Raw genomic sequence first — 26,717 nt, forward strand, 5'->3', positions numbered from 1 at the left:
CCCCGCAACGTCTCTGCCGCACGCCCCGCCCCTGTCCGAGGCGCCTGCGCAGAGCCTGGCGGGCGGGTCGAAAAGCGCGGAGTCACTGCTGCAGGGAGGGGGAGCGGGAGGGGCCGGCAGTTGGAAAGCCCGCGAAACGCTCCTTCCGGCTACGAGGAGCTCTGTGACAGGGGGAAGGGGCGGTGCAGCCCAACTGGGCTCCGCCTTCTTTTCATGCCAATGTCCAAGCTCCACGCAGCCTTTCTGCTCGGACCTTAGCTCTGCCTCTGTCAGAGAGGGTACTCCTTCACCCACTTGCCCCTCTGTGTTTCTGGACTCCTCAGACCGCGCTTCGTGGTCTCCAGACCCCCTCCCGCAGTTCCCGATTCGTTCGCTGGGTTCTGCTCTTTAGCCCCCATTCGCCGGAGCCCGCGAGATCGGATCGGGCCCCGCTCCCTCGTGAGGGGGCGAGGGAGCCCTCGCGGAACGCCTGAGCGTCCCGGACCCCCCCCCGGACTACATTTCCCAGCGGGCCCAGCGGCCGGCGCCGCGACTGCGGTCAGGTGACCGGGTCGCCTGACCTGCGGTGAGTCAGGGCTGGGCGGGCGGGGCTGTGCCGGCCGCTGCACCTAGTTCTTGGCCTCTAATCCTCCCGGCGGGCCCAGCAACTTGGCGCAACGACGGTCTTGGCGCTTCTCCGGGCCTTGGGCTCTTCCCTACTCGGACCGTATCCTAGGACTGTCCTAACTATGCCCGTGGGGAGAACACCCTAAGCCCAGGATACTACTCCAAGATCTGGAAGTTGACAGCTTGGCTGCTTTGCTCCTGTATCTGCTTCCTCCTCTCACCATCTCATTTCTTCTCCCCGGACTGCAGTAGGTTCGCCCCGAGGAGAGCGGACTGCCCTGGGCTGCTGCTTACCTCCGACAGAGTTGAGCCATAATGTCCCCGGAATCTAAAAAGCTTTTCAACATCCTTATTTTAGGAATTGCCTTTATGTTTATGTTCACCGCCTTTCAAACTTGTGGAAATGTAGCGGTGAGTTGGGATCTTTTCTCCCTCTTTTGAAGTGTCTGTCCTAAGTGCATTACAAGAATGATAGTAAACGTTAATTACGTCTAATAGTGCGCTTAAATTGCACCATTTATTTGCTCACCTACCCTTCCTTGTTTTCTATGATTAAGCTTGATTTCACATGTCAGACGTTTCTTCTTATTGGGGTGTTAAACATTACCGTTTATTTCTCTGACTTGGATTGGGGTTTGTATGCTGACCTATTTGTCTGTATTAAGGATTATACTATTACTTGGAGAGTTAAGGGAATAAACCTAAGGCCTAGTTACAGCTGGTCTTCAATCGCCCTACCCCGTCATTGGTTTACCTTCTGTAGTCTTTTTTCTTCTCTCGTGTTCGACTTTCAGGATTAAGTATTGGATATCTTGAATTTTTACTTTATTACCGCTACTTGGAGACGGACTTCTGGGGGGAAGGGAGATTACAAGACGTTTTCATTGATTGGCTTAATCTTCCATACAGCAAACTGTCATCAGAAGCTTAAACAGCACAGATTTTCACGGCAGTGGATATACCAGGTATTGTACTGTGTGATTGGTTTATGTTGTATATCATCATAATTGCTTAAATTTCATAAAAGTCAACGACAATGTGATTGAATTAGTAGTGACTGGTTTTTTTTCTCCAGTATCTTGACTGTTCAGGAGAACACAATAGGATAAAAGTGATGAGTTTAGGTTTCATGTAGAATTATACACTGAATTTGAAATCCTGGCCTCACAACTTAATTGCTGTGTTATGCTACGAAGCTGCTTCAGTGAGCCCAGTTCCTTTGCTCAGATTAACACACGTGAAGCACTTGGCACAGTGGCTGGCATTTAAGAGCAGTCAGGGATTGTCATAATTACATTTTCCCAATCCTAAACAGAGGATGTTCTGTATGGTTCTTGAAATATTTGGTCTTCCTATTTTTGTAATTGCTTAATGATTAATATACTGTCACCAGGAGCTTTTAGGTTTTTGTTAAGGTGTTTAGGACCAATTTTACAGATGAAGAAAATGAAGTGAAAGCACCTTCTTAAGTCACTAATACATTGATTGAAGCTGGGAGTATAATACGTATACGTATATAAATAAACAGATTTCTTAATTTCTTTAATAGTTAAATATTAGATTATGGCCAGCACCCTTCCCCCCAACCCTCTTCTTGTTTGGTTCTTTATTACCTATCCTAAACCTGACCTTATATATAATATTGGAGAGTTAAGGGATGCTAATGTCCATTTTTCTAAGTGATTAATAGCAATACCACAGTTTTTTGTTATGCTTTGTGTTCATGTATATTGTAAATGACAAATGAAAGAACATTTGATATTTGAGAGATTCATAAATGCCAAAGAATTATTTACATTGGGTTTATAAATAGTAGCTAATAAACGAATTCTGGACTCTTGAAATGGTTTTAGTCACACTTTACTATAAGACATATGTACCGGGGCTGGGTCTACAGTAGCTGAATAATACTCAAGTAAGACCATTAGGTTGAATTATATAAATTCTAGTTCAAGCAAGTTATAACTTATGTGATTGTTATTTATAGCAGTGAAGTTTTATGCCAGGAGTTGTAGGCTAATTTTGTAGAGCAGATTGGTTGACTAGGGCTCCACCATTGACCAGCTATCCAGCAGGACTTTTGACAGGTTACTTAACTGCTCTGTATTTCAGTCTTCCTTTCCATAAAATGAGGGTAATAATACCTTCTTTATGGAGCTGTTAGGATTAAAATTAAGTATTTACATGTTATATGTTAACTGCTATTATGATTTACCAATATATTAAAAATTGTATTGTCCAAGGCAAACTGATTCAAAGAAACATTTGACAAGACTTCAATATTTTGTACAAGTGAAAATTTTAATATGACATTCAATTTAAGGATATAATTATAAATTCTGACTACAGAATATGAGTGCTTATTGCAAGAAAAAATCTGCAGATTCTAGGTTTGAGTAAGTGAGCTTTTGAGACAATGCTTCAAGAATTTTGGTTTTTTTCCTTTTATGTGTTATGTGTGCAGCATGGCAATTATTTATGGAGTGTTCTCTGCTTCAAATCTGATTACACCATCAGTGGTTGCCATCGTAGGACCTCAACTCTCTATGTTTGCTAGTGGTTTATTTTACAGGTGAGTAGCCTGATTTTCTTTCACTTAATTAGAACACCTTCAGCTTTCAAGCACGTATTAAACTTTTAACAAGAACTTGCTGACTTGGATTGAATAGAAATACTAAGTATTATTTTAGAGATTTGGCTCTCTACTTGATGCTCAGGGGTACCATATTGTTTTAATGTGATGAGATTTGTGTATATGTGCTTTTATTTTACCACTAATACAATTAGTATCCAAAAATCTCTTTCCACAAGAGTTGAAAAGAACGTATTTTGTATCAGGTTGACTAATGAGAATTCAAATGAAGTAACTGAACTTCTCTTGTGGGCTATGAAGTACTGTCCCACTGTGTGTTAAGCTGTTGGCAAAGGCCAGTCACAAACCTTTATGCAACGTCTGATTTTACAAGTTTGAAATAGTAAATTAAGAAATGAATAGGTCACAGTTGTCTCCCCCCTTTTTTTTCACTACTGGAGAAGTCCTTTTCAGGTTGAATTTTAAAAGAAGAGAACTCTCAGAATTGACTCCTAGAAGGCATAATTGGCATTCTATTTCAGGTATTGTTTGACTGTAATACGTTGACCTGTTATATTTTAGCATGTACATTGCCGTTTTTATCCAGCCTTTCCCATGGTCCTTCTACACAGCCTCTGTTTTCATTGGAATTGCAGCTGCTGGTAAGCATTTTAATGTTTCTTTTCTGTTTTCTGGGTCTTATTTAAGAGTATCATTTATATGTTTAGTATGTAAAGCTAAGTAAGTGATTTCATTCCGTTGATAAACTTTTGATTTGAATTTTAGTGCTTTGGACAGCACAAGGAAACTGCCTGACAATAAATTCAGATGAGCACACTATTGGGAGAAACAGTGGAATTTTCTGGGCACTCTTACAATCTAGGTAATGATCCTTTGGCTCAATCTTTCCTATAATTTTTTTTGTCACACCATTGTTTTTAGGTCTTTGTTGTGTTGAAAACTCAGATCGTCTTGTTTCCTGAGTTAAGCTCCTGGATGCTTGTGATGGAAACCATGATGTATTTAGCATCTGCTATATTTTAGGGACTACTGGGCTTATTACTTAATTTCTATAATCTTCACAACCTCCTGCAGAAAAGAAGGTATTATCTCTATTCTACAGATAACAAAGGCTTAATTAAAATAAAAAACAACAGTCATTCATGGAACCTGTCCTGAGGATCTGCCCTCATGAATCCTAAATGCCTAAAATTTTGGCCTTGGTAAGGCTTAACAAATGCAAATATAGTTTTAGGTGGTTGTATTTAAGAAACTGGAGTGTAAGTGATTTCTTCTCTAAGGAAATATGCTAAATAAAGCATGATTAGATTAAGATAACTAAATCATGGGTTTTTTTCATTGATTCTTTAAAATATAGGATTTTAGAAGTAGGGTAAACTTATTTCCAACCAGTCATTTCCAGAGTTTCAATAATCACATGTTTCGAAGTGAGTCAGGTCTTCTCTGGAGGGCGGTTCTGAATCAGGCAACTGTCATGTGGAAGGAGACTGAATTCCATCTGGGTCAGCTGAGTTTTTCAGAAAGAGGGTTAAGTTGATACTTTTAAACGACTTAGGGCAGGTAGATACTTTTTAATTATGTAGGTCTCTCTTTTTCTTTTTTAATAAGCAATGGAAAAATGATTTAAAAACCCATAACTATGAAAATAACTTCCCAACATCCTGTTCCTCCTTTTCTTCCCCCAGCTTGTTCTTTGGAAATCTCTACATATATTTTGCTTGGCAAGGGAAAACTCAAATATCAGGTTTGTTTTATTCACTCTGCTTTATTCAGTTATGTTCAAAGCAAAATAGCAGTCCCACAGAAATACCCAGTATTGCTTTGTGCACATTGTTCTAATGAATCTTGGTACCTTAAGTCCTCCCAGATTTTAGCTTTTAGTAATCTTTCCCCTTAGATTATATTTTTAAACTGGGATTACCGTTGATGACTGTGCTTCAAGCAGCATCTCGGTGTGGGAGAAGGTTGTGCATGTGTGAGTAGACTAGTCAGTTGTCAGAAGATTTTTTAATTTCAGCTGTTTTGTCTGTGCTCTTCTTTGATTAAAAGGGTATGATTGAGTTCCTATACTGTTTTTCTTCTGGCTTGTTAGTATTTCTCTAACTGAAAGACAGAGGTGGAGATATCCTATTGATCTTCTTGTCCTAGATATTTACTGATTCAGTAAAGTAAAATTTGCTAGGAAAGTGTGTTGATGGTTCTAAGCAAACTCTGAACATACTCCTAACTCTGGAATAGTTTGTGTGCCCAGTGCTGTCTACTTTCTTCTTCCTTTTTCTCCCTAGAGAGCGATCGAAGAACAGTGTTCATCGCCCTGACGGTGATTAGCCTCGTGGGGACAGTTCTTTTCTTTCTCATTCGGAAACCAGATGCCGAAAATGTCCTGGGAGACGATGAATCTTCTGATGACCAGGACCTGGAAGTCAACGAGTAAGAAGTTGGGAACGTTCCTTTCTATTGTAAACTGTATTTTGAGTAGATCTAGTATAGACATTACCAGCCTTTTTATAGCCCCAGATGGTATCCAGTTTTGGGCAAAATGAGGGAAAAGCTTTAAAGCAAATAAGCAGAGAAGGAAGATACAGGGGGAGCTGTCTGGAGGGAGAAGGGAAAGGAGGGTAGACTGAGGCCGGGGAGGTCGTGGAAAGGTTTATGGGGGATTTTGGTCTAATTCTGGGTTGCCACCGACCAGTCGTGTGACCCTAGACAGGAGCAGTATTCCCCCTAGTTTCTGTGGGCCTCAGTGTCTTCATTCATTCGGCAGATGTTTCATGTCTTTTAATGTGTGGAGATACATTAAATAGAAAACAGTTCTCAGTTACTATTTTTCTGATCTAGCCCTTAAAATTTTCTGGTCACGTGGCACAAACGAGCAGCCAGGCCACCAGCAGTTGTCATAGGTGAGCTTTGGTTACGCCCGTGCCCTTGTGACCGGTGCCTGGTCTTTGCACTAAACCGGGCGGGTGGTTTTCCCCAATGTAGTCCACACAGGGAAACAAGTGCATAGTCCCGTTTTTCTAAAAATCGTAATAAATTACCTTTAGCGTATTTCTTTTAATTTGTTGTATTTTTATTTATTTATTTTACAAGAGTGTATTCTTAGATGTACAACGGGCCCCATTCCAGCTATAGGTGGCAACAGATGTTACGGTGGGAAATTCAGATGTTTAACCAGGAATGGGATTGAGGGTCACCATTGCCTCAGGTGCAAGGAACAGCTTAATTTTGGCCAGACTTCTTAACTCCACCTGTGATCGGGTGGGGGGTGAGGCCTTCCCTGCTGCTTTTTACGCTTCTGCTCCTTTTCCTGTTTCTGTTGGAATGCCTTGTCTTCCTCCCCCCTCTCCTTGGCCTGGTTCTTGGGCTCCTTCAGGGGCTGCTTTGCCACCTTCAAGGCCAGGCATGGCGCCTGCCACTCCCTCCCCAGACCCTGCCACCAGAAGCAGGGCCTATTTCAATTGTGAGTCTAACTATTTAAACATCACCGATGATTTCTCTGCAGGTTATCACCCAGATTTGAAGAAAAGGGAATGAACAATCTTTGCCACTCTTGTTTTGCTTTGCTTGTGATTTGATAAATTATAAAGATTGCCTTATTGCATTCTTCACGATTTATGTATAGATACAGATATTTACATGTATAGATAACATGTATACCTGTTGTTAAAAATTAGGACTTTCTGTGCTGTCTTTTTAACACCCAAAAAGGTCATAAAATTCTCCACTCATAGGATCATTAAGCATTCAAAATTTGCACTGTTCAAAGCAAAAAAGAGATGTGTGCTGAAGTATAGATATGTATATGTATATATGTGTCAAATACATACTTTTTTTTAAGCGCAAACCAAAGGATATTGGAGAAGGGGGATCTGAAGATGAATGTCAAAAATTCAACAAAAACTAACCCCTCGATCGTTAGGTAAATGTCAGATGTTGGTGCTGTGAAGACAAATACAACCTGTTTTCAGGGAGCTTCGCATGTAACGAGGGACCGTGCCTGTGACACGGAGCGGTGCTGCGGAGCGCCACGCAGCCTTTCTCCGAAGCCTCTCCTCCTAAGTTGTTGCCCAAACTTGAAGCTTCTTTGTCTTTATAAATAGTGCCGTGTGCCAGCCCTCTTCTAACCAGAGGGAAGGAGCAGATAAGTCCCTGTCCTTGTGGAACTTGAGTTTAGAGGGAGTGGTAGACGCCACACATGGAAGAAAATAGCAAAGTAAGTGCCGGAAGACAGTGGAAGAGGGGGAGGTGGTGGAGAGCGGGGAGGCTCCCCAAGAAGGAGTAAGATCAAGTGTGGCCACTGCAGCAATCGCCAGGCGTGGAAGGGAGGGCGGTCGCCCAGGACCACAGGAGGGCCCGTGGGACTCGCGCAATAAACGGAGCAGTGTCTGCAGTAGACAGTCGATTATATAAGACATGGCAGGAGTTTGGATTTTCTTCTTGGCGTGTTTAGAAGCCACTAAAGAAATAAGTAGGATCTGATTTTAGGGGATTCCACCAAAAGGCTTTACCGAAATGATTTGTAGCTGCACAAGGGCAGCTGAAGTTCTGTCCTGTATGTGAATTGTCCTCATATGCTTAATTTGCATCTCTGAGGACCTGTTAGCTGAGAGATCTCCAGGCATTTCTCCATCGTTGGTTACCTCGCCATCCCCCCTCCCTCCTTCCTATATTTGAGTGTTTAGTATATTCCAGGCATTGTTTGGAGCGTATTTCATTGAGACAAACATAAGTTTGTGCATTCGTGGAGGTTAGTTTCTAGGGGGAGAGAAGAAAAATGGGGGAAAATTTTAACAAAAATTTTAACAGCTTTATTGAGATATACTGTACAATTCATCCACTTAAAAGTGTGCAACTCAGTGACTTAGTATATTCACAAAGTTATACATTCATCATGAGTTAGTTTTAGAACATTTTCTTTACCTCAAAAAAAGAATCCTGTACCCCTTGGCAATCTGGTATTTTAAAATAGAAATCTAAAGCAGAAAAGGGGTGTAAAAGTATGGGTTGAGGGTTAGTGGTTTGCTATTACAGATTAAATTAGTGTTATTTATATAGCATGTAAGTATTAGATACAGAAAGTTAGAAGGGAAGACTAGGAAAGTAACATTTAAGTTGTATTGGAGGAAAAATAATTTTCCCTCTTTTCTTCTTAGTTCTTTGCTAAGACCCTAGTGATAAAAGACAAATTAACGGGAGAAAAACAGACAGGTTTATTAACGTGGATAGCTCATGCACACGTGGGAGACACAAAGGGAAAAATGAGTAACTTCCAAGGTGGCTTAGAATACAGGCTTAAATACTTTCTTAGTAGGGGAAGGGGAGGAGGGATGTAGGCCTCTTAGGGAAGTAAATGATCTTCAGGAAGGCTGATTGGGCCCTTAGAAGAGTAGATGGGTGGTGTGATAGTTGGTGACAAAGTGTGTCTTGGTGTCACGTTGACTAAAGCCTCCCCTCTTGTGACAGGAGTCAGTTTTCCCTGCTTGATGAAACGCCTGGGGATTGGACTTAGGACAGTTGAATTCCTTTCGGAGCATCTGTGTTTAGGCAGATAAGGCGAGTTCAGAGACAGCCTCTCGCTGCCTTTGCTGTTTTTCAAGTGCCTACAGCTCAAAGTAGTCAATATACTGGAGTGGCATCTTTGGGATGGGGTGACATGTCCTGAACACCACCAATCATATTTTGGGATGGCACATTCTGCTACCCTTCAAAGTGAAGACCTGAAAGAGGTGAGCTGGCTGTGGTTTTTACGTGGAATGAGAAGGGAAGACTCAGAGGGTTTTGAGAGGTGTTGATAATGACCTGACTTAATGTTAGACTTCACCCCGCCCCATTCCTCTGGAACCTGGGGGTTGTCTTGTTCTAGAATTCTTGTACTAGAAATGGCTTCCTTTAATATCTCACTGAATTAGGAATGATTTGCAGCTGAGTAACAACTGAATTGATTATATTTTAATAGTCTACAGAGTACAGAGTAGCTCCTGTGTATTGGGGTCCCCAAGTGTAAAACAGAATCTACCTCTGATGCCATCCAAGTACCAGATGAAGGTGCTGTCATTAAGTGCAGTCTAAATAGTACCTCCTTCCAGGGAGTGCATGAGTTTTTATGATGGGGAGAAAGGTTTTCCTGTTGGTTAGAGCATACTACCTTTTTTTGTGCCAGCAGTTTATTTATTTAAGTCAACTAGATCTCCACTGGGTTTTTTGTTTGTTCTTGTAAACAATATCCTTATAAAGGTTAAGTAGACTTGGCTGGTAGTGTAAGAAATGTAATTTTCTTAAAAACTTACTTATCATAATTGAAATTATTTTATCCTCTTTATTCTCACAGGTAAGTGATAGTGTCCCTGTTTTATAAGTGAAGAAATGAAAGTTAGAGAAATGAAGTAACTTGTCTAAAACTGCAAGACTAATAAGTGGCAAAGCAGGGCTCAGATCAGAGCCCACATTTTTAACCAGAAGGTCATGACATCCAACCACGTACCGCAGGTGATAGTGACGCTTGGGAAGAGCTTTAACCCTGAAGACCTGCATTCTACGTGGTTGGAGTGATGGAAAGTTGATCCTCACAAGCTGTTTGTACAGTTTGAAAACAGCAGGGGATGGGAAATTTCTGTCCTGCCTGAAGTATCATTTCTGAAAAAGACGTGCATGACTGTGTAGTAAATTTCATATGAGAGAATCGTGTTCCTCTGTCAGTAAAGAGCCACCCAGGTGTCACTGTAACCACCATCTCTGAAGGAAGGACCCGGGCCATGGAGGGACACCGGGAGCAGGGAGCATTGAGGGCACACTGGACGTATTCGCCAGTCCACAAAGAGGACGGAGCTTTTACAGACTTAAGTGAGAATGTGATGGTGCTTACGTTCCTGTTTCGGTTTTCGGGAGAAAAACCTGTCTTATTTTTATTTTTTCAGGTCTGCCCAGAACAATATGACAAAGGCAGTCGACGCATTTAGTAAGTATTTTCTGTATCTGAGATGCGATAGCACTTCCCCTCCCCCTTTCCCTGGTAGCGTTGGACTGACGACACCCCAGTCTTTCCATTTTCCCAGGCAGGCGGCTCTGGGACGCGGTCGTCTTCTCGGTAAGTACCTGTGCTGTGGCAGGGTGCGGGCTGGCTGATAACAAGACGACCCGGCCTGAGTGCGTGTGCGCAGGAGGCCCGAGGAGGAGCCGAGGGCTGGGGTTCAGGAGTTTCCACCAGGAGGTGTGTGTGTAGGACTATTTCTTCAGGCATCGCTCATCACGGCAGGAGCTCTGGTGACCCAGTAGCTTGTGAGATCAATCACACTCCTCTGTGGCGGGCTTCTCCTGGCTAGACCTCTTTAGGTGTTTTATATGATTTGTTCTCACAACAATCCTATGAGTCTCATATGACACACATCTATGATGATCTCCATTTTATGGAAGAGAGAACTGAGGCTTAGAGAAATTATTTACCCAAAGTCAAACAGTACTTCCTTCTCACCCCCGGAGGCCTGGAAAGCCACACTGGCATATTTGGTGAGAATGGAGTCAGGCACAGGGAGTCTGATGACCTCCAGGCTTGTGGGATGCTTCGTCCAGCCTTGGTGAGGCCTGATACAGCTTCCCCACTCCACCTCTGAACCCTGCTCTCTGGCTGGCTCTTGATATTAAGCAGATTCAGGATATCCTTCCTAGGTAGTTGTGCCAGCTTTGCCTCAGCTTCTCCGTAAAATGAGGCACTGACGGAATTAGGTGCTCATGGTTTTGTCACAGAGCCGGTTGGTTACTTGGTGAAGGGTTGGTAGTAATGGGATATCAGGCTGTCAGGTCTGAATGGGGAGAAAGAAGGCAGCAGCCAAAAAAGATAAGGCGTATAAGGTGCCAGAGGGCAAGAAAATGTAGGTGTAGGTGGTGGTTCCTGGCAGTTGGGGAGCAACGTGAGATTAGGAGGCGGCAGGGAAGCCGGAGGCAGAGAGAGAAAGGAGGTAGAGTGTGCAGGCTTTAACTTGTCCCTGAGCCGGTGTCTCGTATGTTACTTACCTGTGACGCTCCTTCAGTTGGTGCTGTAATAGGGATTGTACAGAAAAGTTTCTTCTCATCTAAAAGGCACCTAATTCCTCAGCTGAATGTGTATGTTGAATGCGGTTTTAGAAAATGTCAGTGAAATTTTCTTAAATATATTTTTTGGTCCTGATGAAAGGATCTTAATGTTCATCTGGAAGGATAAATGTCTGTCAATAGCCAAGAGAATTTTTTAAAAGAAGAAGTTTCCCTAATAAATATCAAAACCTATTAAGAATTCACTTGAAAACATTAGAATACAAAGAGCAGTGGAACTGAAATCCAGACTCAGGCCCATGTCTGTGTGGGAATAAAGATATAATGAAAGAGACTTAGATAAGCAAGGCCAGCAGCTCAGTGCAGAGGAAAAATACGTAGACTCATACCTCCTATCTTATACTAAAGTTCCAGATAAAGTAAATGTAAAAATGAAACCATAGAATTAATTGTAAGAAATCAGTTTGGTAGAGGAAAGCCTTTCAAGCAAGTCTGGCAAACAGTAAGGGAAAAGAATGCTTTTTGGTTACTAAAATACAATAATCCAACGAAGTTAAAATGTCAGGGAAAATATTTCCAGTATATAATAAAGAGCTGTTATGAACCAGTAAGAAAATATAAACATTCCAGTAGAAAATAGGCATTTTACATTGTGGAAAACTGTATGGACATTCCACAAAAGACTAAAAATAGGCTTAACCATATGACCCAACAATCCCACTCCTGGGCATGTATCCAGAGGGAACCCTAATTCAAAAAGACATCTGCACCCCAGTGTTCATAGCAGCACTATTTACAATAGCCAAGACATGGAAACATCCTAAATGTTTTGTGGCTTTGATTTGCATTTCTCTAATGGCTAAGATGTTGAACATCTTCACATATGCTTGTAGGCCACTTTTTATCTCTTCCCTGGAGAAATCTGAATGCTCAGATCCTTTGTCCATTTTTTGAGTTATTTGTCTTTTGATTATTGAGTTGTAAGAGTTCTTTATATAGTCTAGATAGAAGTCCCTTATATATGTATAATTTGGAAATATTTTCTTCCTTTCTTTGGGTTGATTTTTCATTTTCTTGATGGTATCTTTCAAATCACTGAAGTTTTAAATTTTGATGAAGTCTGATTTATCTATTTTATCTTTTGTGTATGCTTTTGGTGTCCTTAGAAGGCTTTGCCTGACTCCAGGTCACAAAGATTTATTTCTGTATTTTTTTCTAAGGGTTTTATAGTTTTAGCTTTGATCCACTTTGAGTTAATTTTTACTTATGCTGTGAGGTAGGAGTCCAGCTTTATTCTTTTCCACGTGGAGATCAGTTGTCCGAGCGCCATGTGCTAGAAAGACTATTCTTTCCCATTGAATTGTGTGGGCACACTTACTGAAAATCAATTGCCTGTAAGTGTAAGAGTTTATTTCTAGATATATGTCTATCCTTATTCCAGTACCATGCTGTGTTGATGATTGTAAGTTTTGAAATTGTAAAGTGTGAGTTTTCAACTTTGTTCTTTTTCAAGATTGTTTTGGCTATTAGTGGTCCCTTGAATTTGCATCTGAATTTTAGGATCAGTTTGTCAGTTTCTGCAAATAGATTATATTGTGTGTGTGTGTTTTTCCCATTAACTTCACTTTTTTAGAGCAGTTCTAGATTCACAGCAAAATTGAGAGTAAGGTACATAAGTTTCCCATATACCCCCTGCCCTCATACATGTGTAATCTTTCCCCTTATCATTGTCCCTCATCTTGGTGGTAGCACAGTGACACATCATTATCACCTAGAGTCCACAGTTTACAGTAGAGTTCACTCTTGGTGGTGTACATTTTATGGGTTTAAACAAGTGTATAATAACATGAATTCACCATTAAAGTATCATACTAGATTATATTTTAAAATTTCTTTTTTTGACTAGATCTTCTGACTACTCAAAAGCAAATATGCTTTGCTAATGTAAGTTTTTAAAGTAAAAATATTATCTTCAACTTTGTATTGAACATGTATTTTTTTCTGGAAATATGTGAAAATGGTGAAAGTATCTTATTGAATTTAGTCTCACTTTATTTTAGTGAAAGTAGAGGGGAAAAAAGTATCCTGTTTTGCATACATTCAGCACAGTGTGACTTATGTAAGTTTCATAGTCAGCTGTTGAATAAGAGCTAAAATCTGGACCCACTGTTAGTTTAGGATCCTGGATGAGTGGCCTTAAATTATGACATGTGAACAGGTTCAAAAAGACAATTAAAATGTGCAGTTTTTAGAAATGCATTTTCCATTGCAGATTTCAACTAAGTTGGACAGCATAAAAATAAACATTAAAGTGATCAGAAACAAACAGTGAGAGCTAAAGTGTCAGTCCTCAGATCCAGAGAGTGAGACTGCCCAGAAGTGGTAGCCCAGCTTCTGCGTGGTTGGAAAGCTCCCTGCTCCGCTGAGTCTGACCTTGAGTCCACTCCTAAAGCTGCTCCGGGAAGGTTCCTTAGGGAGGTTAGCGCTTGCTTTACCAACTGTTGACTCCCTTCGTAGCCTGACCTTTAATCAAGTCTGTTGAAACGTTCTGTTGTTTTGTTTGATTCTATTTCTTTTCTCCATTTCATGTTTGTTTGTTTGTTTTTTAATTAGAGCTGGAAAATGTGTTGGATAAAACACAACTCTAGAATATATTTAAGCAGGTGAAATCAACATTTTATTTATAGGGTAGGTTTAGTTCATACCTTAAAATAAAAATAAAAATTAAATTTAAATTAAATTTAAAAATTAAAATTAAAATTTTCATCTCAATCATTAACCTCTATCCCAATGTTTTTGTTTACTGGCATTATTGGCAAGAGGTGTTTTGGTTGAATAAATGTTTTAGAATTTTTAATTGATTAAAATCTAGTTAAGTACTCCTAAGTTTTTTGTTGTTTTTTTTTTTTCCCCACAGAAAAATCTCTTAAGTTGTGTGTCACCAAGGAGATGCTCCTTCTTAGTATTACAACTGCTTATACAGGTAATGGGATTAATTGAGGTTTTGGTTTTCTGTGGCTGCATAATGACACTAAGGGCCGAAAACAACCACCATGTTACTGCTTCTCACAATTCTGTGCATCAGCGGGACTCAGCTGATGGTTTTTCCAGTGGTCTCAGCTGGAGTCTCTTGTGGCTGCTTTAGAGGGTGGCTGGGGCTAGAACGTCCAGAGGAGTTTCATTTGCGTGTCTGAAGGGGTCTGATGCAGGGCTGGTCTCTGTCTCCCTGTGTGTTTAGCAGCTGTGTGACCCCTCCTGCTGACTCAGCAGGATAACCAGACTTCAGGGTGGCTAAGGGCCCCAAGGAGGCCAAAAGGCGACGTGGCTAGACCTTAAAACTTGGACGTGGCACGAGCCCAGCGTCACTCCCACTGCATTAGTTGGTTAAGGCAAATTGTAAGGCCAGCCCCAGTTCAATGTAGGGGGATTCTACACAAGGGTTTGGAAACCGGGAGGCATGGTTCATCCCAGCTGGTGCTTTTAGAGCAAAATAAATAAAATACACAGAAAAAAATCATATGTAAATCTTTGTAAATTCATGTGGGTTAAGATAAAATTTCTAATGAAATGGAGTGAGTTCTGTGGTTTACCACGGATAATGTGATGTGACACTAGGTGGAGTACTCTTGGGTCTTAAGGAAATCTGTTTCCTTGTAAAAATTGTGTGATGTGCCAATGATTACTTTTGCCTTTACAGTTGACCCTTGAACAATGAAAACATTAGGGATGTTGGCATCCCCCACAGTCAGAAAGCTGCGTATAACTTGTCAGCCCTTGGTATCTGTGCTTCCTCATCTGCAGGTTAAACCAACTGCGGACCCTATAGGACCCGCACAGTTCAAACCCGGGTTGTTCAAGGTTCAGTATGTGCCCGAGGGTATAAACCTCTTTTTAGGAGCAAGAGAATAAATACTAAACATCTTTAAAATTCGTTTAAGATTTTATTGCATTAAGGAATCAAGTCCTCTGCTGATTTGCTCCAATTTTTTAACCCTAATGTTTTTGAATCTCTTTTCCTGGGAAGATGTGTTTAATTAAAACATGATTGTGCCTTTAAGCAAAAAGTGGATAGTCGGTATTGGTTTTACAAACATATATTCCCTCTCCCTTGGAAAGCTATTAATAGGGATACTGAGCACTTTAGTATTCACGGTTACAAGGTTATGTTAATTATATCCTCGACCCCGTCCGCTGTCTACACAGAGTGACCAATTTTAGCACAAAGATATCCTTGCTTATTAGAGTTGTACGTTTTTATCTGAAATACGTGACGACTGCCAGCTTGAGGCTAACTCCATTTCATCAGTTATGTAGCATAAAATTATGCTCTGTTGGGGAGTAACATTTCAGCCTCAGTGAATTTGTTCTATATGTGTACAGCTCAAATACTACTAGACATGAAGGAAAACTAGGAAAGGCAGACTGTGCATTTTTTCAGTATAAATCCAGAACTTCACGGTCCGAGGTTGGTTAAATCTGAAGATGCAGAACCTCGGATACAGAGGGCTGACCGTGGGACTGAGCATCCTTGGATTTTGGTACCCACGGCAGATACCCAGGGACAACTGTAATTTAAATCTGATTTTTTTCCTAAAGGTCTGGAATTGACTTTCTTCTCTGGTGTGTATGGAACTTGTATCGGCGCTATAAATAAATTTGGAACAGAAGAGAAAAGCCTCATTGGACTTTCTGGCATTTTTATTGGCATTGGAGAAATTTTAGGTTGGTTTAAAAAAATATTTTTTTGCATTCAATCTGTTATAGCTATAATAGAAATTTTAAGTGTACTTCACCTCTCTGTCCTTGAATTTCTATTTCCTTGCTTATTTTTATCAAAATGGGTATGTTTTTGTTCTTTTTATTATCACTGTTCTAAAACTAAATTATAAAACATTTGCCAAACAATTTACAGACAGAACCATAAATAAGGAAACATAGTCTGTCCCAGCTTTTCCTCTTAAAATACTTAGGGGTAGTGTATTAGATTCCCTAACTTTCTTGTTCTCTCAATCTCTTGACACCAGCTGGATGTCCAACAATACAGTTCCATCCTGACACTAATTCCCGAAGTTAGATCAGACTCCACAGGTTCAAGGGTTCAGTCCTGAAAGACTAACCTCACTTCAGACATCAGTCGTAAGTCCTGAGTCCCCACGCTGCCTTCACTTTTGTCTAGTGTGTGTACAAATTCAGGGGTTCCCACACCCCCAAGGAGGATGCTATACTTACTATTAAAGTTTATTGTAAGGGGTACAAATGAACAGCCCAATGAAGAGGTACATTGGGTAAAGTCCAGAGGGGCCCCTAGTGCTGGAACTTCTGTCCGCCCCACTGTGGAGTCTTGGTGTGGCACCCTCCCAGCATGTGGATGCAGCCCCTATCCCCTCCCCCAAAGTTGGGTGGGGCTGAGAATTCCCACCCTCTAATCAAGGCTGGATCCTCTGGCAACCAGGCCCCATGCAGACCATTTAGGGCTACCTCCAAACCCCCTCAGGAATCACCTCATTAGTATAAACTCTAGGGTGGTTGGAAGGGGTTCATTGTGGATAATAAGGCGCTCCTTTCCCTGAGGAAACTGCTAGGTTTTAGGAGCTCTGCCGGAAAGGGGGGAGGAGAGGAGGCCAAGGCAAAGACCAAATCTCTATTTTTACTGCATCACTAGTTTTTCCTTATTCAGCAACAATCTGCTCAATACTTGCAGTGTATCGTGTGTTGTGTCACATGTGAGGAACTTACCTATTCAACACGCATTTGTTGTGAATCCATTGTGTGAGTAAGACAGGCTCCCACAGAGGGCTTACGTGCTCCGGGAGGAATACAGACAATAAAGAACATAGGCACTTTGCAATGTCAGACAGTGATGAGCACTATGGAGAAAGCAGGCGTATTTTTTGTTGTCCTTTTTTGTTCCCCAATTTATCGCCAGCACTTGGAATGGTACCAGGTATATATACGTTTGAACATGTGGAATACAGGAACAGTAAATTGTTTTAATGTCTTTGCTCGTTCTAATATCTGGGGTAGTTCTTTTTTCTTTACAGCTTTATTGAGATATAATTCACATGCCATATAATTCACCCATTCAAAGTGTACTGATCAGTGTCTTTTAGTATATTCACAGGGATGTACAACCGTTACTGCAACCTAATTTTAGAATATTTGCATCACCCTTCTCCAGGGAACTGCTAGTGCACTTTGTCTATAGATTTGCTTATTCTGGACATTTCGTATCAGTGGGATCATATAATATATGGTCTCACGTGTCTGGCTTCCTTCACTTAGCACAGTGTTAAGGATCTTCCATAAATTTCATTCCTTTCTATGACCCAATAATACCTAATTATAGGCTCTACCACGTTTTACTCACCCATGCATCATGTTATGGACATTTGGGTTGTTTCCACTTTTTGGCCATTGTGGATAATGCTGCTGTGAACATTTGTGCACAGTCTGTGTGTGAGCGTATGTTTCCATTTGTCTGGGATGTAAACCCAGGACTGGAATTGCTGGGTCACATGATAACTGTTTTGATGGATTTTTCTCCTCGTGTTGGGTTCTATCTGCCTGCTTCTTTGCACGCCTGGCAATGTTATGAATACCAGACATTGTGAACTTTGCCTTGTTAGCTGTTGGATGTTTTTGTATTGCTAATTAATATTCTTGAGCTTCGTGCTTGGATACAGTTTACTTACTTGGAAATAGTATTTTTTTTTCAGGTCTTGCTTTTAAAATTTGTTGGACAGGACCAGAGTAGTGCTCAGACTAGGGATAACTTTTTCCCTCACCCTCGAGGGAAGACCCTCTGCGTACACCCAGTGCCTGTGAATAGTAAGATTTCCAGTCTGGCTGGTGGGACCAGGCGCTGTTCCCAGCCCAGGGCGGGGCCCTGATACCTGGAATCCTCCTGGAAGCGTCTTTCCGGCCTCTGGTAATATCCTCACATTGTGCGCTGAGCAGCGCTCCTTTCTGATACCCTGTCTTGGGAACTTGAGGCACCTTGGTCTCCCCAGACTCTCAGCTCTGCCTCCTCAACTCAAGGAGGCTGGGGGCTCCAGCTGCCTTCCCTCTCCGCCACCACCACAGCCCACAGCCTCTCAGTCACCGGGGCAGGTGTGGGCCTCAGCTGTCTATTTCCTGTCCCAGAGATCACTGCCCATTGTTGCCTGATAATCCCTGTCTTCAAAACCATTGCTCCGTGTTTTTGGTACTTTTTTTTAGTCGGGGGTAAATTTAGCCCCTGCTCCTCCGTCACATCCAGAAGTCTGTTCTTACTTTTTAAAATTTCTTCCATTTTAGCAGTTACTTCTTATCTTGTATATTTGTGGGGGTTTTTTTGATTAAGTTAGCCATTGGTTTGTCCATTTATTTTCTCAAAGAAGTAAGATTTTGATTTATTGACATGTCCCTGGGTTTTCCTGTTCTCGACTTCATTGATTTTATAGGTGGAAGCCTCTTTGGCCTGCTGAGCAAGAATAATCGTTTCGGTAGAAATCCAGTTGTGCTGTTGGGCATCCTGGTGCATTTTATAGCTTTTTACTTAATATTTCTCAACATGCCTGGGGACGCCCCTATTGCTCCCATTGAGGGAACTGACAGCAGTGCTTACATCACACCCAGGTACGGTGACCTTTCTTTCTTAGCAGTTTAAGGAAGGGTGGGAGGTAGAGGATGGCTAGAAATTTAAAATGGAGCCGTTAATCCTTTTCTGAAAGTCTGTTATCTTTATAAGGTCATCTGTCAAGAGCTCATGGAGCCAGAATGAGTTTAAATAGGAATCCATAGAGAAACCCAAGTTACTTTTGTAATCGGTGGGGTTTTTTTTCATGTTTTGATTTTTTTTTAATTGAACTATAGCTGATTCACAGTGTTGTGTTAGTGTAATTGTTGGTTTTAACCCTTCTCCCAACTAAGTCTTTTTCTTGATCTATGAGGGAGCACATAAGTATCTGATCTGAATTTGGTATCTCTGCCTTTTGAGCAGTGAAATCTCTAGGAGTTAGGGCACTGAGGAACAAGGACTGAGCTGCCAGCTCGGCCGGCCACGCAGTCCTGTCGCGGTGTTTACAGGAGCTGTGAGCGTAGCACCTCACAGCGCTCAGCTCTCAAGTTCATTATAGACGTAGGCGCTTGTGTGGAGAGCTGCGGTCCAAGGGCAGCCCTTCCCCACTCGTAGTGTTTGCTTCCCCAGCAGTTAACGGACCAGAGTTTGCTAGACTGTGAGGGTGAGCGCGTTTGAGCATAAATTCTTACTTTGTGAATTCCAGTATTTATTCATTCTTGTTTCATAGTGTTTAAAACCTGAAAGTCAAATGCTCAGTCTACCCTGATTTTTATTTTATTCAGCAAAGAAGTCGCCATCTTCTGCAGTTTCCTCTTGGGTCTTGGAGACAGCTGCTTCAACACCCAGCTGCTCAGTATTTTAGGGTTCCTCTATTCCGAAGACAGCGCACCGGCCTTTGCAGTCTTTAAATTTGTGCAGGTAACCTCTTCTTCAGATTGTGTTTAAAGCAGGGTCTTGTGTGTGTGTGTGTGTGCTTTAACTTCATTAATGTTTCTTAAATGAAAGTCAAGGACATCCCTTAAAAGGACTTGTGATTAGAACTCGGAAGCAATGAGTAGTATGATCTTTTTCACCCCCTCACTTGTGTAAGAGATTTTATGTTCTGGTCTCTGGGGCTCAGACTCCCTTCCTTAGGTGGCAGAATTCATAGTATACACATGTAATAAATATTTATTTCTCACCATTTACGTACATTATTTTATTACTCTGGTTTTTTATGGAATACTACTTTAAATAACAGAGACTGTAGCTGACTTGATTGCTCCCAGCTCTCAGCACGAGTTTGCGGTGCGTGTTTGTGAGCCAGTGACCAGCAGAGGCCTGTCTGGCTGTGGAAAGGCCAGTGGGTGCTGCGAGGCTCAGGGGCCTGGGGTCAGAGTCGGGGGCTCCTTGTGGAGTGGCCGGGTTACCTGTGTGCATTGTGTGATTGGTTTTGTCTTGTTTTTTCTTAGTCCATTTGCGCAGCCGTGGCGTTTTTCTACAGCAACTACCTTCTCCTTCATTGGCAACTCCTGGTCATGGTGATATTTGGGTTTTTGGGAACGGTCTCCTTCTTCACGGTGGAGTGGGAAGCCGCCGCCATCGTGGCCCGGGGCTCTGACTACCGAAGTATTTGATCCCAGAGCTGCGGGCGGCTCAGCTGAGAGACAGGGCGTGCCTGGTGCGAGAAGCCAGCTCTCGTCCTCACGGTGTATTGGATGACGTTTAGGCTGGAAAATCAGAGATTTAAGACTGCTGCGTCTGCCAGAGTTGGTATGCAAGTTTACAGACATTAGTCGTTTAAAACAAACGGAATAAGGGAAACTTGTTCTGTCAGTTACGACTGTTCATCTATCTCAAGTTCTTAAAATCAATCATGCTATAGAATGTAAATGTTTTCTTTTCTCTCCTGTTCCCGTTGAAGTATCGTGCTTTGATCAAAACTGCTCGGCCCTGTGTCATATAGAGATTCTTGCTGGGTACGATTTATGTGTTACTGTGTGATAATAGGGAGCAGTGCCACCCCACGTGTGTCTGGGGGTCTGGGAGTGACACTTGAATAAATCGGGACCTGCTGAAGTGGGATCTTTGAAAAGATTTGCGCTTTCTTTCTAAATGTTTTGTTTGGTCAGTTTTCTTACTTTGTGGTTCATAGCAAGGGGTGGCTAATTAAGTATTATAAAATGAGGTAAAAATTGTCTAAAGTTTAAAAAGTAGGAATCTTAACATTTGTAAATGAACAGAAACACATTTTTAAAAAACCACATTTACTAGGGGAGGATTTTTGCTCTCAGTTTTCCTAAAGCATGCAATGCATTTAAAAAAAACCCAAGACGTAGTGAGATCTAAGCTATGGTGGCAGGCTTCCGTCACTTGTGTAACTTCTTATAGCAAACGCTCTCCATGCGCGTGTCTGGGAATGGAGTATTAACTTTGGAGGGATATTTAAATGGAAATTTTAATTTTAAATCATAAGAGCTTAAAACAGTTTTTAAAATTGAGATACAATTCAGATACCATAAAATTCACTATTGTGAAGTACACACTTTAGCGGGCTTCTGTAGCATATTCACAGGGTTGTACAGCTGTCGCCGTTATTTATTCAGAACGTTTGATCACTCCAGAAAGAAACCCCGCACCTGTCAGTAGCCATTCCCCATCTCTGGCCTGGCACTAGCCGTCACTGATCTGCTTTCTGCCTCCGTGGTTTTGCCTGTTCTAGACATTTCATATAAATGGGAAAGCTCACTTTTAAAAGTGATAATTAAGTGCACGAATGAAGAGTTTTATGGCGAAGTAAATTTAACCAAGAAAACAGACAATACTTTGTTTTCCATTGTTTTTTAAAAACCTGCTAGAAATTTAGAGATTTTATGGAGCGTGATTTTCAGACCTGATGGCAATTGCATGGAGTCAGAAAGCTCTGTAGTTAGCTGGAACCCTTAGAGAAATTTCATTTGTATGGAACACTAAACTCTCTTCGCCCCACGTTGTGAAGCTTCCGTTTTCTTTCTCAAAGTTAAGATAAACTCAGTTGTTGGTTGATCTTATATAAATAATTTGTAAATGATATTTTAGAATTAATGCAAATGATTTTATTATTATCTCTTTAAACACATTATTGTTTGCCCAGGTGTGTTAGTTTTCTGTCACAAGGTAACAAATTACCCAAAAACTTACCCACTTAAAACAGCACACATGTATCCTCTCATAGTTTCTGTGGGTCTGGAATCTGGGCATGGCTGAGCTGGGTCTTCCATCTCAGGGTCTGTCAGTCTGTCACAAGGCTGCGGTCAAGGCTGGGCTCACCTGGGGGAGGACCCACCTCTCCGCTCGCTCTGAGGCTCAGGGGCAGGAGCTGGTTCCTCGCAGCCTGTGGGACTGAGGGTCTTAGTTTCTCGCTTAGTGTCTTCGGGGCGCTCACAATGTGGCAGCTGTCCTCATCACAGAAAGCAAGTGAGAAAAACCAAAGAGAAGTGCCAGCAAGTCGGACGTCACCGTCTTTTATAGCTGACACCCCAGCACCTTTGCTATATTCTCTTTATTGGATGCAAGTCACTAGTTCCTGCCCACACTCAAGGGACGGGGTTACTGCGGGGAGTGAGTCATGCCAGGAGTGGATGCTTGGGACCCTCTCCCAAGGCTGCCCCTCTCACATTTCAGCTGAGAACTGGGTCCTGTGTCCCCAGGTTGCTCATTCTCCCAGGCTCCCTGCTTACGATGGATCTGCAAAACCAGGCGACAGAAGTTAAACAGCCTCTGTTAATGCCGCTGCGTGCGTTCATCCAAGGTAGCCATCGCATCTTACCTTGACTTGTAGGATTCCTCGTAACTGCTGTCAAAAGGGAAATGAAATGGAGTGAGATGAATCCATCAGGAACTCGACTTTCTGGCCGCCTCCCGTTGCTGTGTGCAGTACCATGCACTTTAAGTTCTATACTCACGTTTTGTGTTTTGGGGGTTTTGTTTTGTTTTTCACTCAGTTTTGTGTCTATAGTGTTGACCATGGTGGGCTCTTTATTTGACTGGTAACATTAAACTCATGTTTTAAATTTGTGTCACTGTTTGAGTTGAAAAATGACATGGGATGATGGAATAAAGAGTTTAATTTTTACAAGCTTGTCTGATGTACCCTGTTAAATGATTTTATCTTCATGCCTCTCGGAAAGTAAACGTCTTAGCTTTGTCTCACATGGGGGTGTGTGTGTATATAATATGGGTGTGCTGCTGTTTTATTGCAAATTTCATGTAGTATGTATTGAAATTTGGCTTAGCCCTTGAGCAGCTTGATTGAGTCCCAGAAGTTTTTCTCTGTATAAAGCGCCTCCCTCCCTTCTTTTTCCCATACCCAAAGGCTTGAAAACCTTACAGCCTAGGTTTTGGCTGTTTATTCTGAAGGTTTATTTCCTCTTGGAGTTTTGGTTGGTTGGTTGGTTGTTCATTTATATACAGTAAATATCTTGGAAATTTTTAATGTATTCTCAGAACACAAAAAAGTTGCCAATTAAACAGGAAATAGGTGTTGGTGAGGATATAGAGAGATTGGAACCCTTGGTAGTTAGGAGTGTAAAACAGTGCAGCCTTTATGGAAAACAGTATAGTAGGTCCTCAAAAAACTAAAACCAGAATCACCATATGACCCACCAGTTCCCTTTCTGGATATATGCCCCAAAGAATTGAAACCAGGGACTTGAGGAAGAGAAACTTGTATAGTCAGGCTTGTCGCAGCGCTATTCACAATCGCCAAAAGGTGGGAACAACCCCGTGTCCATCAGTAGATGAGTGGATAAACAAAGCGTGGTCTGTGCGTACAGTAGTACGCTACCTGCTACAACACGGACGCACCTTGAGCGCATTATGCTGAGTGAAATAAGCCAGTCACGAAAGGGTAACTACTGTACAATGCCGCTTAGGTGAGATGCCTAGAATAGTCACATTCATAGAGACAGAAAATAGAATGGTGGTCACCAGGGGCTGGGGGATGGAGTTACTGTTCAAAGGGTATAGCGTGTCCGTTTTGGAGGATGGAAGGGTTCTGGAGATGGATGGTGGTGATGATTTATTGGCACCACAGTATAAATGTGCTTAATGTCACTGAACAGTAGACTTAAAAATGGTTAGGATGGTAAATTTTATAGATAAAACTTTCATGTATTTTACCACAGTTAAAAATAACAATGAAATTTTGTGGTGCTGGTTGCCATGTCTCATGGGACCCCAGGATGACTCCTAAATTGAGAGACTTGCTAGAAGGAATCATGAGTACTCAGAGCCAGGGTTCATCATGGTGACACAGGGTGGGTACGCAGCCAGGTCATAAGGGACAAAGACCCGGGTGGAGTCTGGAGAAACCCAGGTGCCCACTTCCTTCTGCCCTCTTGCTTCCCTGAGGGGTCACCCAGAGCTTCCTCTTCCCCCAGCATCAAAGATGCAGGAACATATGTATGATGTTTCTATCCGGGAACGCCCACCAGAGACACAGCACCCAAGGGTTTTACAGGGGCTGGTTGCAGGCACCCTCTGCCTGCCCAGCGTTTACTGAGATTCTACTTGCAGAGAAAAAGCAGGCGTTTGTTTAGCATAAACCGCGTGGTTTGCACAGTCTCTACACAATGAGCTACCTTTACCCATCAACTCTTACCTGGAACTGGTGACCTACCCTGCCCGCTGTGTTACCCCTTTCATGCACAAGGCCAAAGCGTTCACGTGGGGTCTTACAAGCAAGGCTGGACTGTTTCTTCCGCATCGCCAGTGGTACTTACTGGAAACCCTGCAGAGGGAGAGGCCTTGAAGTGAACCAGCCCTGGGTTTGCTGTCAGGCATTCCCTTTAGGGCCTCGCTCCTTGGATTGGTTCTGGCTTGTTCCTGAGCGCTGGATGTATATGACTTTACTAGCTGAGAATCTCCAGTCATCCCCAGTCTGAGGCTTCCCTGGAGGGCTTTGTATCAGGGGATCTTAGAATTTTCCTCCAGGAGTTACCTCCTAAACCCCTGTGCCTGGGCCGGCCTCCTGCACCAGGGTCAAAGGCCAGGACACAGGTGATTCTAGAAACTGTCATTGCTGCTCTCGGAAGCAATTTTATCATGAATTAAGTCATTTAAATAAAATATGTGTATTCCCTCATTTTCTCAAACTTAGGGACCTATTATATAATATGCTTTGCAATATGGCCTAAGTGTCCACTTCTGTAACTTTTGGTCTTTCAAGAAAATAGAAGTCTTGGGCAGACTGGGTAAAATTCCATCCATATAGTGGGGTGAATGTGATACTGTGAGCCTTTGGTATAGAATCAGCAGTGACATTATTATGACTATGGATTATGGATATTGATTAAGAGATATTTAGATCTGAAAAATGAATATCTCATTACATAATTAGTCAAACTGTCTCATGAACATAACTACTTAGACTTGTTTGGTTGCCTTCTTTTGGCTTGGTTTTCAGCAAATAAGATACAGTTAAACCCTTTACAACTTAAAAAATTGTCTATTTTCTTAAGAAATACAGAAACAGTCCATGGAAATACTACGACTCTTGAAATGTGTGATTTCTTTGTTTCTTTAGAAACTTTTAATTTTATTAAATTAAAAAAATAGACTTCATATTTTTTCAGGCTTTTTAACAATAGACTTTATTTTTTAGTGCAATTTTGGGTGCATAGCAAAATGGAGAGGAAGGTACAGAGATTTCCCATATACCTCCCCCGTCATCAGCATCCCCCACCAGAGTGGTACATTTGTTACAGTTAATGATCTCACACTGACACATTATCATCACCCGAAGTCCCTGGTTTACACGAGTGTTCACTCTGGAGTCGTACGTCCCGTGGGTTTAGACCAATGTATAATGCCATGTATCCACTGCTGTAGTAACGTACAGAGCAGTTTCACTGCCCTAAAAATCCTGTGTTCCTCCTGTTCATCCCTCCCTCCCTGCTAGTCCCTGGAAACCACCGATCTTTTTCACCGTCTCCAGAGGTTTGCCTTTTCCAGAATGTGCTGTAGTTAGAGTCATACAAGGTCTACAGCCATTTCAGAGTGGCTTCTTTCACTTAGTGACAGGTATTAAGTTTCCTCCATGTGCTTTCATAGCTTGATAGTTCATTTCTTCTTAGCACTGAATAATATTCCATTGTCTGCACTGTTAAAAACAAGACATCAGGCCCCAAATGGAGTTGCTTATGCCAAGTTCCATGTCACCAAAGTGAGACTAAAGTGCAGTTTCAGCTCTCCCAGAAACGGAATCTTAAGCCAGCCAGTCAGGCATCGCCTGGTCAACCCTAGTTAGTTGCTCTGCCGGGTGTGGACTTCCGCCACCCCTCCAAGGAAAGAGTAACCTGTAATAACCAACCTGCTTTTTTGCCCAGCGTTAACACTTCTTGTTCCTACTTCCTCTGCCTTCAAGGTTTTCATTACGTACAGTTCCTCAGACCTCCTTTCTATCTGCTAGATTGGATGCTGCCTGATTCGAGTCAATTTTTGCTCAAATAAACTCTAAAGATTTGTTTAATAGGCCTTAGTTTACCTTTTAACAGGATGTACACAGTTCATTTATCCAGCCGTCTATTGAAGAACATCTTGGTTGCTTCCAGGCTTCGACAGTTATGGATGAAGCTGCTGTAAACATCCATGTGCAGGTTTTTGTGTGGACAGAAGTTTCAGCTCCCCTGGAGAAGTGCCACAGGGCATAACTGCTGCATTGTATGGTAGCAGTGTGCTCAGTTTTGCAAGAAACCGCCAAACGCCGTGCCATTTGCCTTCCCACGAGCAATGAATGAGAGAGCTCCCGGTGCTTCACCTCCTCGCCAGCATTTGGTGTCGTAAGTGTTCCAGAATTTTGGTCATTTTCATAGGTATGGAGTGGTATCTCACTGTTTTAAGTGTGTTGACGAAAAATCAGTCAATCTAAGAAAGAAATGGAAAATTTCACTCAAGCAAAATTTGAGGATTATA

General features: G+C 42.0%; 1 protein-coding gene across 6 annotated transcripts; it reads left to right on the forward strand.

Moving 5' to 3' along the window:
- The first annotated feature begins 27 nt into the window (after nucleotides 1-27).
- MFSD11 (major facilitator superfamily domain containing 11) lies at nucleotides 28-26,583 on the forward strand. Of its 6 annotated transcripts, none has more exons than XM_006199423.4 (14): nucleotides 28-565; nucleotides 856-1,017; nucleotides 1,516-1,571; nucleotides 3,071-3,178; nucleotides 3,761-3,840; nucleotides 3,965-4,061; nucleotides 4,885-4,943; nucleotides 5,485-5,629; nucleotides 10,114-10,154; nucleotides 14,142-14,207; nucleotides 15,821-15,946; nucleotides 18,667-18,841; nucleotides 19,568-19,703; nucleotides 20,237-20,861. In XM_006199423.4, exons 2-14 carry the CDS (start codon nucleotides 922-924, stop codon nucleotides 20,399-20,401), a joined length of 1,350 nt encoding a protein of 449 aa, XP_006199485.1. In that variant the 5' UTR covers nucleotides 28-565; nucleotides 856-921; the 3' UTR covers nucleotides 20,402-20,861. The 6 variants fall into 6 exon arrangements, 5 of the variants coding, with proteins under 5 accessions (XP_006199485.1, XP_072795748.1, XP_072795749.1 ...); XM_072939647.1 differs by having other exon boundaries at nucleotides 28-278; XR_012059860.1 differs by lacking the exon at nucleotides 28-565 and having other exon boundaries at nucleotides 580-1,017; nucleotides 20,237-20,537; nucleotides 20,689-20,861.
- Nucleotides 26,584-26,717: the final 134 nt, after the last annotated feature.

This window comes from Vicugna pacos, chromosome 16 (genome assembly GCF_048564905.1).
Source record: "Vicugna pacos chromosome 16, VicPac4, whole genome shotgun sequence".
Lineage (NCBI taxonomy): Eukaryota > Metazoa > Chordata > Mammalia > Artiodactyla > Camelidae > Vicugna > Vicugna pacos.

Coding starts and splice junctions, on each gene's coding strand:
- MFSD11 (XM_006199423.4), top strand. CDS start 922: ATGTCCCCGGAATCTAAAAAGCTTTTCAACATCCTTATTTTAGGAATT. Junction 1,018..1,515: donor AAACTTGTGGAAATGTAGCG/GTGAGTTGGGAT, acceptor TCTTCCATACAG/CAAACTGTCATCAGAAGCTT. Junction 4,944..5,484: donor AGGGAAAACTCAAATATCAG/GTTTGTTTTATT, acceptor TTTTCTCCCTAG/AGAGCGATCGAAGAACAGTG.